The sequence below is a fragment of the Oncorhynchus kisutch genome, linkage group LG14 (assembly GCF_002021735.2).
Source record: "Oncorhynchus kisutch isolate 150728-3 linkage group LG14, Okis_V2, whole genome shotgun sequence".
Taxonomy (NCBI): Eukaryota; Metazoa; Chordata; class Actinopteri; order Salmoniformes; family Salmonidae; genus Oncorhynchus; species Oncorhynchus kisutch.
In genome coordinates this window covers 49,699,353-49,719,079 of record NC_034187.2, presented here as the reverse complement: position 1 = coordinate 49,719,079, position 19,727 = coordinate 49,699,353, and the positions used below count along the sequence as shown (strand labels likewise).

Genomic DNA, 19,727 nt, shown 5'->3' with positions numbered 1-19,727 from the left:
ATACATTTTTGGGGGTGACTTTCGGGTTTCGCTCTGCGCCGCCGTGTTTTCCTTTTCGACTCCATTCGCCTATAGCCTTCTTCGCACTGCTCAAGCGAATCCCATGCGGGCTCCTGCACTCTCTCTGGGTCGGCCGCCCACCTGTCGATTTCTTCCCACGTCGTGGGAATGCAATTGCTGTCCATAATGTCCTCCCATGTCCATTCCTCCTTTCGCTTTTCCTGCGGTCGCTGCCTGTAACCACGCCGCTCGGTCCTTGTGTGGTGGGTGATTCTGTAACGGCGTTCTTCGTTTGTCGAAAGAGAGTCGGACCGAAATGCAGCGTGGTGGTTACTCATGTCTTTAATGAATGAATGGTGACGATACATGAAATAACTAATAAATACAAAAACAACAAACGGAACGTGAAACCTAATTACAGCCTATCTGGTGAACACCACACAGAGACAGGAACATTCACCCACGACAGACAAAGCGAACTCAGGCTACCTAAATATGGTTCCCAATCAGAGGCAACGAGAAGCACCTGACTGCTGATTGAGAACCGCCTCAGGCAGCCAAGCCTATACAACACCCCTAATCAGCCGCGATCCCAAATACTACAAACCCCAATACGAAACACAACACACAAACCCATGTCACACCCTGGCCTGAACAAATAATTAAAGAAAACACAAAATATTAAGACCAAGGAGTGACATACAGATGCCCATTATCAGCAACCATTACTCCTTGTTCCAACAGCATGTTGTGTTAGCTAATCAAAGTTTATCATTTAAAAAAGACTCATTAATCATTAGAAAATCTTTTTGCAATGATGTTAAAACAGCTGAAAACTGTTGTTCTGATTAAAGAAGCAATAAAACTGGCTCATCAGCATTTGTGGGTTCAGGCTCAAAATGGCCAGAAACAAATAACTTTCTTCTGAAAATCATCAGTCATTCTTGTTTTGAGAAATGAAGGCTATACATGCGAGAAATTTCCAAGAAACTGAAGATCTCATGCAACATTGTGTAGTATAGAAAGAGGAGTGGGAGGCCCCGTTGCAAAATTGAGCAAGAGGACAAGTACACTACAGTGTTTAGTTTGAGAAACAGATGCCCTCAACTGTCCTCAAAAGTCCTCAACTGGCAGCTTCATTAAATAGTACACGCAAAACACCAGTCTCAACGTCAACAGTGAAGAGAAATTGAGCAAGAGGACAAGTACACTACAGTGTTTAGTTTGAGAAACAGATGCCCTCAACTGTCCTCAAAAGTCCTGGATGCTGGCCTTCTAGGTAGAGTTGCAAAGAAAAAGACGTATCTCAGACTGGCCAATCAAAATAAAAGATTAAGATGGGCAAAAGAACAGACACTGGACAGAGGAACTCTGCCAAGAAGGCCAGCATCCCCGAGTCGCTTCTTCACTGTTGACATTGAGACTTGTGTTTTGCAGGTACAATTTAATGAAGCTGACAATATTTAACACTTTTTTGGTTACTACATGATTCCATATGTGTTATTGCATAGGTTTGATGTCTTCATTATTATTCTACGATGTAGAAAAAAGTACAAAGAACAACCCTTGAATGAGTAGGTGTGGCCAAACTTTGGCTGGTACTGTATACTAAATATGACTATGAGTGCATAATGAATTAACTAAATATAACTTTGTAAAAGCTAAACTACACGAATGCACATTATTTGATGCAAATAATTTAGTCTATAGTCGTATAATAAAAAAAAATACTATTTATTGACAGTACATGAAGCAGAATAGGAGCCCACAAAAAAAGCTTTGAACAATTCATCTACATATCTGAACAATATAATAGTCATTTTTCAGTAAACATGGCTCTATGGCTTTTAAGTTCGTGGATTAAGACTTAAAATAAATACACATAAACATAAGCAGTTCTAATAAGGGAACTTGTGCTAGCTAAAGATACAATCAAAGCTGGAAGTATAAAGCAAAAACAAAGTTTAACGTATTCAGTCTAGTTATAGTGCATTCTACAAACAGAATATTGGTATTGTAGTGCATTATACAGTTAACCATTTGGTAATATGAGGAGCAACATGAAACACTTGAATAAACAGAGTACATTCTATAAGAATAAATACATACATTAATCTTGGAGGTTTTTGATCTCCAACATGAGAATGTATTGTTTTTCACAATTGTTACCTATTCTTTGGATTAAATAGTTGTGCAGAAGAGACAAAGCTTTTCCTATTACAATCTTAAATGCATACATTCTTTGAGAGATAAACGCTATACCTGCATATTGCATAGGTATCAAGGTATTATTTTATTGACAATTTAATTGACAATTTAACCAAAGTGTGATGATTCCTTCCGTTCATATCAATGAAATAATTATTGCTAATGTACGTATTATCAGCTCCCCCCACTGTCTGTACAAGCAAAACAAACCTAACAAAACCGAGTTTCAGGGTGGAGAAAACCTGCTGCAGTTGCTCCTTCCCATTCACTTATTTTTCAAGCATAATTCTTTCCCTTAGTATCTTGTAGACAAGAACTACACAACTATGTAACAACTATGTAAAGGCAATACATTTTAATTAGCATATGGAAACCATATGAAGCATCTGCAAATCAAGCATTAGCCTGTAAGCAACAGTGTTACAAACTGACCATTAGCTAATCAAGAATATGAAATGCAAACATTCCATTGTTCTAACAGGACAGAGGCAGCACTGGTACTTTAGATGAAATTGTGGCTTTCCAAAAGGCACTAGCTTGGTTGAATATCTTCAAAATTGTCTTAGCAACACATTTCCATAGTTTTATTTCCTTAAAATAAATATACACCTGCACAGATTGAGGTCTCTGTTTTTTCAAGGCATGTGCTTTTAAATCACCATACTCAAGGACTCAATGTAGATGCCATTTCTCAGTCCTTAGGCCACTTGAAGAGATGACTCAAGTCACAAACATACAAAGCTGTACAAAACAGATCAAAAGTCAAATGTAACATGCAAGTAAAGCTATCAGTGGTGAGTGTGAACGAGTGTTTAATTCTCACCATGAATGAAAAAACGTGACCTCAAATTTGGTAAGTTTCCCTATAGTCTTATTTATTTCCAGTCAAAGGCACTTATTTTGTTTGAAATTATCTAATTGTAATGCCAAGAATGCAATCTGAAGCTCTGTACACAAAACAAACACTTAGGCATTCAATAATTTATAATATCTGCAGACAGAAGTTAAAAAACATTTTTTCTACATTTTTTCTAAGAGGTCAGCCATTTAATTAAATTTTCCATTTCTGTACATTGGAAAATCTTCTGAAACGGAACCTTCTGAAAGGCACACATTGGATTCTGATCTTCAGGATGCTGAATCTCTTGTATGTTTCACATAGTTGTTTTTTGGGCAGACTGCATGCAGATTGTAAAAATTATTGGTATGGTATTTTCCTCTTTCTTCCCCCTCAGTCCTTCTGTGTCCATAATGAAAGTGGTGTTACGCATGACTGTGGACGGAGATGCTTGAGAGATCGTTCCTGATGATCTCATTAACTGTGAAGAAAGGAGAAGGAAGATGTCAATATCTCACAATCTACATCAAAGCATCTCCGGTAGAGTTCATAGTATTTGAGAGCTATAGGTGTTTTAGCAGGTCATATGTCATAATACGTTCAATGCGTTCAGTGTGAAAAATAGTCATTTGTTCAAACAGCGCAAAATAAATGGAGCCATGTTAACACAGATGAACAGCAGTCTCAGACTGTTTGGTTTGGAGGGGATACAGCTTCTTGCCCTCTACAAAAGATCTAAATGCACTTCTCTCCCCTTTTCCTGCCTACTGCCACTCTTTCAGTGTTCCCACACTTGAAGAGCCCTGTCCCCTTTAATCAGCTGTGTTCTTTGGCTGATAGGAGGAAGTGACCAAACACCAAAGGGACAAACTGGAGATAAATAAACAATAATGTGCCAGTGTGGGCCTTCTGATCAAGAAGAAGATGGCAAAGGCAGCCATCGGGATTGAGAAGGCCACCATGAACCGCTCACCCTTCCAGTGCTGTTTTTTGGCAAGCCTCATCGGCTCTATAGAGGAGTCTGGCAATATTTCACAATCTGGTAACATCTGAAAAACCAAGAGTTTATAGTAAGAAAGGGTCTCCTTTGTATTAGAATAAGCTATTCCCCTTTATTACTTATAAGACCACATTCCTTCATCTGTGTTATAGTTATAGCTTCAGTATCTGAATAAAAACAATACATTATTTTCCTATGATGATGATAGGGTAATGGGTCAATGGTACAAGGCACTTTTTAAATTTAGACAGACGCCTGATTGAGGAGCTCTAAAATGTCTTGATTTATTTTTTGGGGCCCTGGTCAAAAGTATTACACTATATTGGGAATAGGGTAATATCTGGTACTAAGCCTCTAACTGCCTCGGTAGCGGGTCCTCCATGACTCAGATCTAGCAACAGGCCCAGGATGTCTCACTGCTCCACCAGAGATCAGCCATATAGTAAATGGGTGAGGGGTGCCTGGAGCCTGGCAGTGGAAGCCAAGCGCACAAGCTTACAGAGGAATTCCCTCTGACCGAACACTGGATCTGCGGTGTTAGCTCGCTCCCGCTACAGCGGGGCCTGGAAAAGCAACCTGGAAATGTGAGATTTCCTCCAAACAATGGAGTGGTGCTTGTTCATTTGAGGTTGTGCTGTGCAACCCTTCCCTGTGTGACCCAGCACTGACACAGTCACTTCCACTCAGTGTTTTTCCTTCGGTTCCCTCCACAAGAAGAGTGACTGGGTGTGCCTTGCAGTGTTTGGCTGGTCTCAGAGGACAAACCCCGGAGGTGTTAACATGGAAGTCTTTGTGGTCCAAATAATTTGAAATGGTCGCCACAGCTGAATGTGAAACATTAAAACTTCATTCCACATAAGCAACCAATAAATTAAACTAAATAACTAAAGTGCTATTCCATAACATGTACAGGGATCTCGAAGACAAATCACTAGAATTTTGAAAATAGTGAAGCTATTTTATTTTGGCTACAGAGTACAGTACAAAACTTCCCTCTGAATCTGAGCCATTAAGTTGTCGAGACAAAGTTAATGTGTTTGGTCAGCTGATTGACTGCTATTAATAAAGAAATAGGATCTGAGTGTTGGCTAATTGAAGGAGTAGAGTTCTCACATGTGTGTGTCATAGAAACACAGATACACTGAACCTATAATGTGTCTTTGAGGACAGGGGTGTATTTCAATGTGATACGACTTCATGAGTAACTTGGCAAGAGCAGATACTTGTCATTAGAGTTATAACATTTATATTCAGCTGCATTAAATCACCTTTTCTTGATCTGTCATAATAGGGTATTTAGAAAAAATGGATGGCTATTCAGTTTCCAAAGGTTCACCTCAGTGCTACAGTTTAATCTGTGTAATACAGTACATCACCAACAGACGGTTTCCAAGCCCATCTTTCAGATATGAATAAGGTATGTGCTGGGGCTTTTGTGAAGAGAAGACTCGCTATCTGTTGAAAGAGACCTTGCAGTATTCCAAATCAATAAGATTGAAGCTCTGTGCTTCAGTGTGGATAATGTACCATATTAGGACTCAGCTTCAATTTGATTAACATCTTTAACTCTATTGAGGTATAGGTACAATATACATCATGGCATTTTCTGATACATACAAGGTGCATAGTTTACTTTTAGCATAATCTTAAATTGAGAGCACCACATTAAGTTTCTTAGTCTTTGTCAGCAAGAAAGGTGTCCCCAGCACAAGGTGCACCTTTGTGATGATCATGCTGTTTAATGATATGCCACACCTATCAGGTGGATGGATTATCTTGGCAAAGGAGAAATGCTCACTTACACGGATGTAAACAAATTTGTTCACAACATTTGGGAGAAATAGGCTTTTTGGGCATATGGACATTTCTGGGATTTTGTATTTCAGCTAATGAAAAATGGGACCAACATATTACATGTTGCGTTTATAATTTTGTTCAGTGTAGAAAGAAAGTTGATTAAATCTGTAAAAACACATTGACAAAAGTTTACATGAATCAAAATCTGGGATTGATTATTTAAGAGTAAGTGTTGAGTTTAACACTAACAATGTTGGTGGTAGACTCTACAGTGCTGTAGCAAGTACAATGTCCCCTTCCCTGCAAAAGCAAGCTGACCTACTGACTACAAGCAGAAAACATTGGTTACCCCCAGTGAGCCCATAATGTTGTCTCTTTACTTACGTTGCCATGGACTACATTTCATTCTGTTGCCACATTTCATGTGAGTATTTCATGTGTGTATGTTTACGGATGACTCAGGCTCCCCGCCCTCAGCATAACACAAAAAATTGCCTCCCGTAAAACAAACATCAGTAGCATGTGGATCTGATTACTTTGATGATGTTCAATACAGAATCTGGCGATAGAGACATTTAGAAAAACAATGTGTTGTCCAAACACCCCAGATGGGAACTTATTGTGTGAATGTCAAGGACCACTATTGAAGGAATGGTGCAAAACAGTTTCTCTAGCCATGCAGAGTCATCAAGTCAGTCACACTATTCACAATTTGTCACACCTGCTCCCGCTCTACCTCTCTGAAGCTCAAGGGCGTGCCAGGCTGCCTTTCATTACGCACAGCTGTCACCATCAGCTTCAATTGGACTCTTTCACGTTTTGCTTATTTTGGTTATTAAATGTTCACTCCCTGAACCTGCTTCTCGTCTCCAGCATCGATGCTTAGAGAATTCTGACACCACTATACGAAGCATCAGGGAGATTTTTGTTTTGTTGGTGACGTCGGGTCCGGGTGCTGCCGCCGCAAATGGTGGCTTAACTGGCTCGTCGGGCTTTCACGCCTTGGCTGGCTCGAGAACTTTCCTTTCCCCGGTTGGGTCGGCAGGCTCCCATCCCACGTCATGTGTTAGCCGGCTCGTCAGGCTACTACGCATCAGCGGGCTCCCATCCCATGTCATCCCTCAGCTGGCCCATCAGGCACCCACGCCTCAGCCGGCCTGTTGAGCTCCCACGCCTCAATGGGATCGTCAGGCTCCCATGCCTCAGTCAGGCTCCCACATCCCAGCCAGCTTGTCGGGCTTCTACGCCCGTCGGCTTGTCCAGTGCCTGGGTCGGCCCATCAAGCCCTCCCAGGCGCCCCTAGGGGAGGGGGTATACTGTCATGCCTACTCCCGCTCTCCCTCCTTGGTGCTCGAGGGTGCCAGGCTGCCTTTCATTAAGCACACCTGTCGCCATCATTATGCGCATCAGCGCTCATTGGACTCCTTCATGGTTTGATTGCCTTCCCTATATCTATCTGTTTCCTCTATTTCATCCCGTGTCAGCACGGGATGACGCTGTCCGTATTCGGTTCCTGTCTGTGGTCATTAAATGTTCACTCCCTGTACCTGCTTCTCATCTCCAACGTCGATCCTTACACAATATGAAACACCAAATCATAGAAACATGTATGAATGTTTTCAGTCTTGTTTAACAGGCCCCAATACATTTTCAAGACAACATTATCAAGACGACACAATGTTTGACAATTTAATATGAAGGGCCACTTTAAATGACGTGCAGCATTTAAAGGCTTCATAAACACTACATAAGTGTCACAAATCATCTATAACCGTATGTTATGCACTATAAAGAGTTCAGAAATGTGGCATAACTGTGTGAATGTCACGTTTGTCATAACGAGGAGACCAAGGCGCAGCGTGATAAGAATTACATTATTTTATTACACAAACACTAAACAAACAACAAAACGAACGTTAAGCACGAGTGCTGACATGCAACTACACAGACAATAACCCACAAAACCAAAATGGCAACCTAAATACGATCCCCAATCAGAGACAACGATAAACAGCTGTCTCTGATTGGGAACCAATTCAGGCCACCATAGACCTACATTACCTAGACAATACCAAAACCCCATAGAAATATAAAAACCCTAGAGAAGACAAAAACACACATACCACCCTTGTCACACCCTGACCTAACCAAATTAATAAAGAAAACAAAGATAACTAAGGTCAGGGTGTGAAATTCCCCCCCCCCCCAAAGGTGCGAACTCCTGGCCGCAAACCTAAACCTATATGGGAGGGTCTGGGTGGGCATCTAACCTCGGTGGCGGCTCTGGTTCTGGACGCCGCCCCCCTTCTTTACTCTGAGTCTGCTCTTGAAGCAGACATCCGTGGATCATCGCCGGAGGCCCCGGGCCGGGGACCGTCGCCGGAGACCCCGGGCCGGGGACCGTCGTTGGAGGTTGGTCTTTGAACTGTCGCCGGACGCTCTAGACTAGGTACTGTCGTCGGACGCTTAGGACTAGGTAAAGTCGCCGGACGCTCAGGACTGCCGAGGAGCACTGTAGGCCTGGTGCGTGGTTCCGGCGCTGGTGGTACCGGGCTGGGGACACGCACCTCAGGGCGAGTGCGAGGAGCAGGAACAGGGCGTACTGGACCCTGGAGGCGCACTGGAGCCCTGGTGCGTGGTGTTGGCACTGGTGGTACTGGGCTAGTGACACGCACTTCAGGATGAGTGCGGGGGGGGAGGCACAGGATACACTGGACCGTGGAGATGCATTGGAGATCCAGAACATAGAGCTGGCTCAATACATCCTGGCTGGATGCCCATTCTAGCCCGGCAAACGTGAGGAGCTGGAATAGAGCGCACCGGGCTAGAATAGAGCACTGGAGACACCGTGCGCATATCTGCATAACACGGTGCCTGACCAGTTACACGCTCTCCTACCTGACTCAGCCAATCTCCTCGTGTCCCTCCCCCCCAAAAATCTTTGGGCTGCCTCTCGAGCTTCCGTGCTAGCCGTGTACGCTCATATCGTCGCCGTTCCTCTATTCTCCGGTATTTCTCCTTCTTAGAACGGCTATACTCCCCAGGCTGCGTCCAAGATTCTGCTCCATCCCATGTCCAGGATCCTTTTCCGTCCAAAATCTCCTCCCAAGTCCATGCTGCTCCTCCTTTTCACGCTGCTTGGTCCTGTTATGGTGGGTTATTCTGTCAAGTTCATCATAACGAGGAGACCAAGGGTAAAAAAAAACACGCCCTGTTAAGAACTCTTTTTATTTATTTAAATATTTTTGATATATATTGACTTTCAAAGCTCTCTCTCATGTTATGCTTTCTGTCTGTTTAGACCAGCATTATGATGCCAGCTCTTTTTAGATGTGATAAGAATACATTCTTCTTTTATTACAAGAAGAACACTAAACAAACAAAAGTGACGCTATGACATGAGTGCTGACATGCAACTACACAGACATTAACCCACAAAATCAAAATAGAAAATGGCAACCTAAATAGGATCCTCAATCAGAGACAACGATAAACAGCTGTCTCTGATTGGGAACCATTTCAGGCCACCAAAGACCTATATTACCTAGACAATACCAAAACACCATAGAAATACAAAAAACCCTAGATAAGACAAAAACACACATACCACCAGGTCACTCCCTGACCTAACAAAAATAATAAAGAAAACAAAGAAAACTAAGGTCAGGGCGTGACAGTGACATAACCCACTATTTCAAATATGATAAACCTGTGCTATATAAAGGGTGGCATAAGCAATGCTTAATAAAGGCTTTATAAATCATATTAAATTGAGGCTTCACAAAGCATTTTGCACCCATATGTAGAAATGTATGCACGTATGACGGTAAGTCGGTTTGGATAAAAGCATCTGCTAAATTGTATATATTATACTACTCTAAAACATTTCTAGGATGACGCAACCTCTTTCCCTCTTGGGTGCATAGTCCATATTGGAACTGACCTCAACTTTCCCCAAATTGGAAGGCATTATAAAATCTTTGTTATTCAGTTTTCCTATATTCAGTTTTTTCGTTGCTTCGGATTTCCCCCATTTTTTTCTGGATTTCCCCCATTTTTGTCCCAAATTTGTTATAGAAAAATAACAGAAATACATTTTCCGTGTCCACAATAATGCTTAAACCACATCAGGGGAGGACTTTAAAGTTCTTGGAAAAATCTAAGAAACTTGGATTTTTTGTGTAGTTGCCCTTTAATTCAGCATGCCCTGCACTGTTTGATTAGCTGTGTTTCTGTAATGCAGTAAGCAAACAGGATGAGTTCGCAACTCAAATGCCCAATTGATGTGTCACTGGAAAGTGAAAAACAATTTAACTTTTATTTATTGTAATTTATATTAATTTGAAATAGTTGAGTTAGATTACATAGCTACCTCAATCGTTATTTGAAATCATTTGTGACTTCACAGAAATAAAGAAATGTAGCTAGCTAGCAGGCTCAGCTAAATAGAAATCCCTCTAGATACAGTCACATCTCATAGTCACGTCATGATATTTGTAAATGAAAGAGGAATGTAATAATACAAATCAAACAGAGTTTCCCAATTCCCCATTTAGAGTATTTCTGACGCAGCACAGGAATGCCCTTATCCAGATTGTATGACAAAGGTATTTCCTAACAGATCTGCTAACTTTCTATGTTGATCTATCATTGATCCGCCAGCTCAGGGACAAGCTACTGTACAATGTAATTGCATTACTATACTTTTTTCAACTTAATTTGTATGTGTATTGTTTTAAAAATGTTAAAAACAAAAAAGAAATGTATGGTTTAAACATGTCTTTAATTAATGTTTTGAAGCAGCAAACTTTGTGGAAATTAATATTTGTGTCATTCTCAAAACTTTTGCCCACGACTGTACATATTACCTACTTCAATTATTTTGACTAACCTGTGCCCACGCACATTGACTCTGTGCCAGTACCCTCTGTATTTTGCCTCGCTACTGTTATTTTACTGCTGCTCTTTAACTATTTGCTATTTTTAACTTTTCTATTTTTTTGAAGCTAGGGGGCACTATTTTTATATTTGGAAAAATAACCTTCCCAAAGTAAACAGCCTATTTCTCAGGATCAGATGCTAGAATATGCATATAATTGACAGCTTAGGATAGAAAACACTCTAAAGTTTCCAAAACTGTAAAAAATATTGTCTGTGAGTATAACAGAACTGATATTGCAGGTGAAAGCCTGAGAAAAATCCAATCAGGAAGTGACTCTTATTTTGAAACCCCCGTGTTTCTATGCATCCCTATTGCCCATTGAAAGGGATATCAACCAGATTCATTTTCTATAGCTTCCCTAAGGTGTCAACAGCCTTTAGATATAGTTTCAGGCTTTGGTTTTGAAGAATGAGAGTGAACGACCACATTGCGTAAGTGGACAGGTGGGGGCTCTGAGAGTGATTTGTGCGCAAAAGAGAGAGGCGGGCATTGTTACTCCCGGTCCGAGTGAAAAGCCAACTGTCCCGGTTGATATATTATTGAATAGATATTTGAAAAACACCTTGAGGATTGATTATAAAAAACGTTTGACATGTTTCCGTGTACATTATGGATATAATTTGGAATTTTTGTCTGCGTTGTCGTGACCGCTCTTTCCGGTGGATTCCTGGTCATAACGCACCAAACGAACATAGGTATTTGGATATTAAAAATATCTTTATGGAACAAAAGGAACATTTGTTGTCTAACTGGGAGTCTCGTGAGTGAAAACATCCGAAGATCATCAAAGGTAAACGATTAATTTGAATGCTTCGTTACCAAGTTACCTGATGCTAGGTGTACTTATTGTTTTGTTATGCTATCGATAAACTTACACAAACGCTTGTATTGCTTTTGCTGTAAAGCATAATTTCAAAATCTGAGACGGGGTGATTAACAAAAGGCTAGGCTGTGTTTCGCTATATTTCACTTGTGATTTCATGAATATGAATATTTTCTAGTAATATTATTTGACTGTTGTGCTATGCTATTCAGTGTTGCTGATGACAAATATACCGGATCTGGGATGGGTGGTTGTAAGAGGTTTAATACTTATTGTGCTTAAAACTGCATTGTTGGTTAAGGGCTTGTAAGTAAGCATTTCGCTTTAAGGTCTACACCTGGCGCATGTGACAAATACAATTTGATAAGATACAATAAGGCATTTATGCATGTGTTATAAGTGACCAAAGGGTTCTGACTTTAATGTAAGTACAGCATCATGCAATATAGTCTTTAAGGATGTGTTATGAATGATGAAGTTGTCTCACTTCAAACTAAGTATTACAGGACACTACATAGTGTCAATAAATAGATTAACGTTCTGCTGATTTATAAAGGTTCTGATCCACAGGTTACTGTAGGGTGTGAGAGATATTTAAATGGGTTGATAGACCTGCAAAGCTTGTGTTTATGTGTGTGTCAGAGCCAAGATGATAGAGTAGTCCAACTTGAGACCATCTCACCAGGTACTCCTCTTCTGTTACCATACTGGAGATCAGAGCTTGATTACAACTTGTTACAATAGTGCAATGTTGTGGCTGATCTGTCACCAGGGAAGTGGGTGAATGTGTCAAAGACCTGACTGGGCCCAGCACCGCACGGTATAGCTCGTTATTATTGGTGTGTGTGTGTGTGTGTGTGTTTGTTTACTGAGGAACATGTAACTTCCAAAAGAAAGCCACTTTCATTTTCCTTATGTTGGGGGCTTTTATCAAGGTAAGTGTTTCTTGGTGTAATGTCGGCCCCCGGCTATTACGCACACAGCACATCTAAGCCTGGGATATCAACCATTGAAAGTTGGCATTAGTTGGAGTGATGATAGAATTTTATGGGAGAAACATAGAAGGCCAAGTTGTTGCGTTGGTCCGCCAGACCTTCCACCCATTTGGGCGGAAGTGTCTGTGAACGAGATTAGGTATAAAGTGATTAACTTGACAAATTTTTTATCCTTGGTCACCGAACCTGCCCAACCTTACCTGGTTGGGCAGGTTGCTCCCGGTCGCCCTGCCAGTGCGGCGAGGTGGAATAGCCCGCACTGGGCTGTGCAGGCGAACCGGGGACACCATGCTCTTCAGACGAAGAGGAGGAAATCAGCCGTTACAAGCATAATCTGTGCTCTAGCTCCACCTTGCGCTAGTCTGGAGCAATGAAGTGGTGACGCAGGGTACTGTACTAAACCACAAATTACCTCTAAATCCCGCAGCATAATCATACAACTTTTAGTGGAGCAACCACTTCATTGGGCCTAATGCACAAACCTCATGGTCCTTGGTCCTGTTGTGGTGGGTGGTTCTCTAATGGTTTTCCTCCTCTTCGTCTGAAGAGGAGAGGCGAGAAGGATCGGAGGACCTATCTGCGGCATGTTAAGTGCCCATATCGTTTTTAATAACAAAAACACTGAACACTATGAAATACAAAAACAATAAACGAATACGTGAAATGACAAAACCGAAACAGTACCGTGTGGTGAGAAACACAGACACAGAAACAACCACCCACAAACCCCAACACAAAACAAGCTACCTAAATATGGTTCCCAATCAGAGACAATGACTAACACCTGCCTCTGATTGAGAACTATATCAGGCCATACATAGAAACGGACAAACTAGACACACAACATAGAATGCCCACCCAGCTCACGTTCTGATCAACACTAAAACAAGGAAAACACAAAAGAACTATGGTCAGAACGTGACAATGCTTTTGGGTACTACCTAAATAGAAACGGATAATTGACTTCAGTATTATGTACTAAAAGTGGTGTTACACTAAGGTTTTTATTATTTAATTTTGTCAGGATTATTTTGCTCTTACAGTAGAACTGTAGCCCACTCCCGACCAGTCACATTGTACAGTGTGAGTGATGCAATGGTCTAAGATACTGGATAGTAGTGCAAGCTGTGTTGCTACAGATGCTGGTTCAATATCTGTGCTGGCCTTGACTTTTCCCTTGCTAATTTTACGCCATTTGAAAACAAAATCAATTCCAAAATGTTATTTTTTAAACAAAGCGATGATTATTTGAATTATTGTTATTGTTAATTGAGTATTATATAAAAGCCCATTGGATGTTCTCACAGATATATTATTCACCCTGATATTAGCAGGACAATATATATTGGTCATGGCTCCCAAGTGGCGCACAATGGAATTGCCTTGCAATTCTCCAGCTGTATCCACTGAAAGCACGCAAGTTCAAGGCACGAGAGCAGGGGGCACGTTATGGGCCGCAGAGCCGCGCAGAGAAGATAGACCTAGCCCATGGAGAAAGGAGGAAGGGGGGTGGACCCCCACCCCACTACACTGGGTAGCACAGAGCAACACTAAGTGGCATTGCCCTAATAATGGCACTGACCAGGGTAATGTTCCCGCTGTTCTGTTCTTAGTGCCAGTCTGCACGTTCAAACTAAAACAATGTAACTAATATTGGCATCTTTATGCTTTCGTTAATAAAATAAAGATAAAAATACTCTTTCAAATCACTGAATTACAGAAATATCCTCCAATCCTCTATATGCAATTATTGTCGGAGAGTCACGTCATATTTTTCGATATACTGTAGGCAACATGAGACTCACTAGTGTTGAGTAATGTGCTGTTAAAAGCGGTGTAGGTCTTATTTATTTAAAGAGTATATTGAAGTTAGAAGCAATAGGATTTGATGCAATAGCCTACAACTATTTTAGCACCATTTCGTACTGCTCTGAGACAAGCATTGGGACTGGTCTTGATAAATCAATGAGATTTTTTATTTGACTGAATCTCTGTTTGGGTATTGGTTAGACTACAATTACACAATTAAGGTGTAGAAATGTTATGCTCTTAGTGAAACCTCTATTTAACTAGGCAAGTCAGCTAAGAACAAATTCTTATTTACAAGGACAGCCTACTCCTTCCTCCCCATCGGGGAATTGAACCCTGGTCTCCGCGTGCCCACACGACATGGGAATACTTTAGCTAAATAGCCCAGTACTGTACTCCCGACGGTCACGTTGTACAGCGCCATATTTTTCGTTCCATCCTTACGGTGTTTTGTTTTTCTTGGAATAGAAACACCATAAAATGAATCAAATGAATTAAGCAAAATTTCTTAAAACCAGTCCCATATACTACGTTCTTCCAAAAAAAGGTTTTAAATTCTTTAGTACAGCCACTATTAAAAGCTATCAAATGCTTCTCAAAGATGCCCTCTTGTGATCAAACTAGCATTAATGGTACCAGTGGTTCACACTTAAATAACTGTGCCATACAATTCTGCCGCAGTACGCTGCAACTTTTAAAAGACGAACCACTGTATATTATCACAGAATATTGGCTATACAGTGCCTTGCGAAAGTATTCGGCCCCCTTGAACTTTGCGACCTTTTGCCACATTTCAGGCTTCAAACATAAAGATATAAAACTGTATTTTTTTGTGAAGAATCAACAACAAGTGGGACACAATCATGAAGTGGAACGACATTTATTGGATATTTCAAACTTTTTTAACAAATCAAAAACTGAAAAATTGGGCGTGCAAAATTATTCAGCCCCCTTAAGTTAATACTTTGTAGCGCCACCTTTTGCAGCGATTACAGCTGTAAGTCGCTTGGGGTATGTCTCTATCAGTTTTGCACATCGAGAGACTGACATTTTTTCCCATTCCTCCTTGCAAAACAGCTTGAGCTCAGTGAGGTTGGATGGAGAGCATTTGTGAACAGCAGTTTTCAGTTCTTTCCACAGATTCTCGATTGGATTCAGACTTGGACTTGGCCATTCTAACACCTGGATATGTTTATTTTTGAACCATTCCATTGTAGATTTTGCTTTATGTTTTGGATCATTGTCTTGTTGGAAGACAAATCTCCGTCCCAGTCTCAGGTCTTTTGCAGACTCCATCAGGTTTTCTTCCAGAATGGTCCTGTATTTGGCTCCATCCATCTTCCCATCAATTTTAACCATCTTCCCTGTCCCTGCTGAAGAAAAGCAGGCCCAAACCATGATGCTGCCACCACCATGTTTGACAGTGGGGATGGTGTGTTCAAGATGATGAGCTGTGTTGCTTTTACGCCAAACATAACGTTTTGCATTGTTGCCAAAAAGTTCAATTTTGGTTTCATCTGACCAGAGCACCTTCTTCCACATGTTTGGTGTGTCTCCCAGGTGGCTTGTGGCAAACTTTAAACAACACTTTTTATGGATATCTTTAAGAAATGGCTTTCTTCTTGCCACTCTTCCATAAAGGCCAGATTTGTGCAATATACGACTGATTGTTGTCCTATGGACAGAGTCTCCCACCTCAGCTGTAGATCTCTGCAGTTCATCCAGAGTGATCTTGGGCCTCTTGGCTGCATCTCTGATCAGTCTTCTCCTTGTATGAGCTGAAAGTTTAGAGGGACGGCCAGGTCTTGTTAGATTTGCAGTGGTCTGATACTCCTTCCATTTCAATATTATCGCTTGCAGTGCTCCTTGGATGTTTAAAGCTTGGGAAATCTTTTTGTATCCAAATCCGGCTTTAAACTTCTTCACAACAGTATCTCGGACCTGCCTGGTGTGTTCCTTGTTCTTCATGATGCTCTCTGCGCTTTTAACGGACCTCTGAGACTATCACAGTGCAGGTGCATTTATACGGAGACTTGATTACACACAGGTGGATTGTATTTATCATAATTAGTCATTTAGGTCAACATTGGATCATTCAGAGATCCTCACTGAACTTCTGGAGAGAGTTTGCTGCACTGAAAGTAAAGGATTTGTTTCGATTTGTTAAAAAAGTTTGAAATATCCAATAAATGTCGTTCCACTTCATGATTGTGTCCCACTTGTTGTTGATTCTTCACAAAAAAATACAGTTTTATATCTTTATGTTTGAAGCCTGAAATGTGGCAAAAGGTCGCAAAGTTCAAGGGGGCCGAATACTTTCGCAAGGCACTGTATGCCTGGCCTGACAATATTGTCCTTTTCAGACCATATTGTATTTCAAAACTCGAGTTTTGATAACTAAATATACTGAACAAAAATATAAATGCAACATGTTAAGTGCTAGTCCAATGTTCATGAGCTGAAATAAAAGATCCCAGAAATGTTCCATAGGCACAAAAAGATTATTTCTCTCAAATGTTGAACATAAATTAGTTTACATCCCTGCTAGTGAGCATTTCTCATTTGCCAAGATAATCCATCTAGTTGACAGGTGTGGCACATCAATAAGCTGATTAAACAGCATGATCATTACACGGGTGCACCTAGTGCTGTGGACAATGAAAGGCCACTATAAAATGTGTAGTTTTGTCACACAATGCTACAGATGTCTCAAGTATTGAGGGAGCGTGCAATTGGCCTACTGACTGCAGGAATGTCCAACAAAGCTGTTGACAGAGAGTTGAACATTAATTTCTCTACCATAAGCCACTTCAAATGTTGTTTTAGAGAATTTGGCAGTACATCCAACTGGCCTCACAACAGCAAACTACTTGTAATCACACTAGCCCAGGACCTCCACATCTGGCGTCTTCACCTGCGGCATAGTCTGGGTGGAATAAAGCCCTATTGAAGTGAATAACTATTTCCGATTTGCTGGGCCTGGCTCCCCAGTGGGTCGGCCAATTGACTGATTTCCTTCTATGAATTGTAACTCAGTAAACTCTTTTAAATTGTTGCATGTTGCGTTTATATTTTTGTTTAGCATAGATCAGTTGGTGTAGCACTTGCGAGGCACAGCTGAGCATAAATTGAAATAAAAAATGTATTTAATATTTTACTGGATTGATGGTACCTGGTGCTGACCAAGACAAGTGGGAACTCGGAAAAAACGAGGTCAAATAAGGACATCAGTGAACTTTAGGTACGGAGGTCTAAACTTTAGAAAGATGCCAGAGTTTCTGAGTTTGATTGCCTTTGAAAATAATTTTCCCCAGACTGATATAGTCCCAATTATCTTGAACGCACTGAAGTCGAAAATTTACGAGTTCCCAGTTGTTTTGGACATGGCATTAGTCTTAGTGGAGGGAGGGAGGTGGAAGACTGTCCCTGCTGAGGGAACCTAATGGCGAAACTCAAGTCGCACCGCATCTGGGTGCCGAGCGTCCTGCCATCCAGGACCTATATAATATGCAGTGTCAAAGAAAAGTCCATACAATTGTCAGAGACTCCAGTCACCCAAGTCATAGACTCTTTTCTAGGACCAAAAGGCTCCTTAACAGCTTCTACCCCAAAGCCATAAGACTGCTGAACAATGAATCAAATGGCCACCGGACTATTTACATTGACCCCCCCCCCCCCCCCCATTTGTCACTTCACCCCTACCTACATGTACAAATTACTTCAACTAACCTGTACCCCGCACATTGACTGTTGGTTAAGGGCTTGTAAGTAAGCATTTCACGGTAAGGTCTACACTTGCTGTATTCGGCACGTGACAAAGTTTAATTTGATCTGCCTCTGGAAAAAATTCATGTTGTTCCTATGACCAGAGAAAGTGAAATACTTTGATGTTAAAATATGCAAGATGAGCTGCTAATAAAAAATGCAGGGCTATCGATACAGTTGGCTACTCATTCATTGCAGCTGCAGTGAGAGTGGAAGTAGAGAAGCGGGTTTTGTTGGGGAATAATCAGAATTGGTGGGAAACATAGGTAAGATGTTTTATATTCATCATATGTTTGTAAGTTACTTCTCATCAAGAATGTTATTTTTGTATAATACTGTGGCAGGGTTGCAGTTATCTGTTCTATGTCAAGACTAAGTTGCATGGGCCGCAGAGAGGGGAGAGGTCAATGTGTCATGTGTAAACATATCTTTTGCTCCACTGTGTCTGTGTGCCAGTCACTCCCTACTTTTCCCATCGGGGATGGCAGTGTCTGGAATCATTTGTTTGTCCAGGATTGGTTGTATTTAGAATTAGTTGTATCTAAATGACAATTTGATATATGCCTGTTGATATGGAGGATTGGTTTATGGTTCTAGGGTTTGAGTAAGGAGACAAAGCTGAACAATTTATTATGTCTATGCTGTCTGACTATGTGTTCTTTGCTATTAAAGGATCGCAGTTGCAATGCAGAAGGGGGCTCTCAGAGAATTCATGGATAGACACTGAATTGATTTATCTGAGAGTCACAGGGTTGTGATAGAGCTCATATAATTAAAGATGGACTTTGATAACTAACTCTGACTTGTGTTGTGGTTTGCTCCCATGATTTGGTAAATAGAGGAAATTTCCACGACAGTTTACTGTTTTGTAATAGTGATGAATAAAAACAGTGTTGACAGGGCTGAACGCAGGCATGAACTCAATCATAAAAACATCAGGTTTTTGCTGTATTCTCTGATAGTGTATCTATGGTTTTAAAAGTTATGAAATCTCACCCAAGGCTAGTATCAAACTTTGCTCTGACTGGGGTCGTGGAACCTGTAGGTAGGCACAGTGATTTTAGCTATCAGATTGGCCAGCTCAGTAAGAGCACTCGATTTAGCCACAGATCTCCCGGTCCGCCGGGTAAGCGGAGTTTGTCTTTCAAACAAATGAAATGGTTCAAAATGAAAACCCTTTGCCTACCCCGCTCGGCAGGGCTTACGAAGTGCACCTACCGCCAACAGCGCAACACGAAAAAGCACAAGCCTTTATGCTTAAGCCATCCTTCAGCACAACAAGTCACCCTTTATGAAGCACATGTTAATATCATATCCAAAAGAGTGGGTTATGTCACATTTTACATTTCTGGTTATGTCACACAGTTATGCCACATTTATGAACCCTTTATAAAGCATGACACACTATTATAAAATGCGTGAGAAACAAGATTCTCTGGTCTGATGAAACCAAGATTAAAGTCTTTGGCCTGAATGCCAAGCACCACGTCTGGAGGAAACCTGGCACCATCCCTATAAAATAAAATAAAAAATGTATTGGTCACACACAT

At 41.1% G+C, this 19,727-nt stretch overlaps 1 protein-coding gene across 2 annotated transcripts in view; it reads right to left on the bottom strand.

The window, feature by feature from the left end:
* Nucleotides 1-1,719: 1,719 nt before the first annotated feature.
* The window catches only part of LOC109903126 (nuclear factor of activated T-cells, cytoplasmic 1), a 70,860-nt gene continuing 52,852 nt past the window's right edge, over nucleotides 1,720-19,727 (bottom strand). For both annotated transcript variants that reach the window (XM_031788499.1, XM_020499751.2), the window contains one exon: nucleotides 1,720-3,527. In XM_031788499.1, coding sequence (XP_031644359.1) covers nucleotides 3,472-3,527 — 56 coding nt within the window. In that variant the 3' untranslated portion in view covers nucleotides 1,720-3,471. The remainder of the gene's footprint in view (nucleotides 3,528-19,727) is intronic.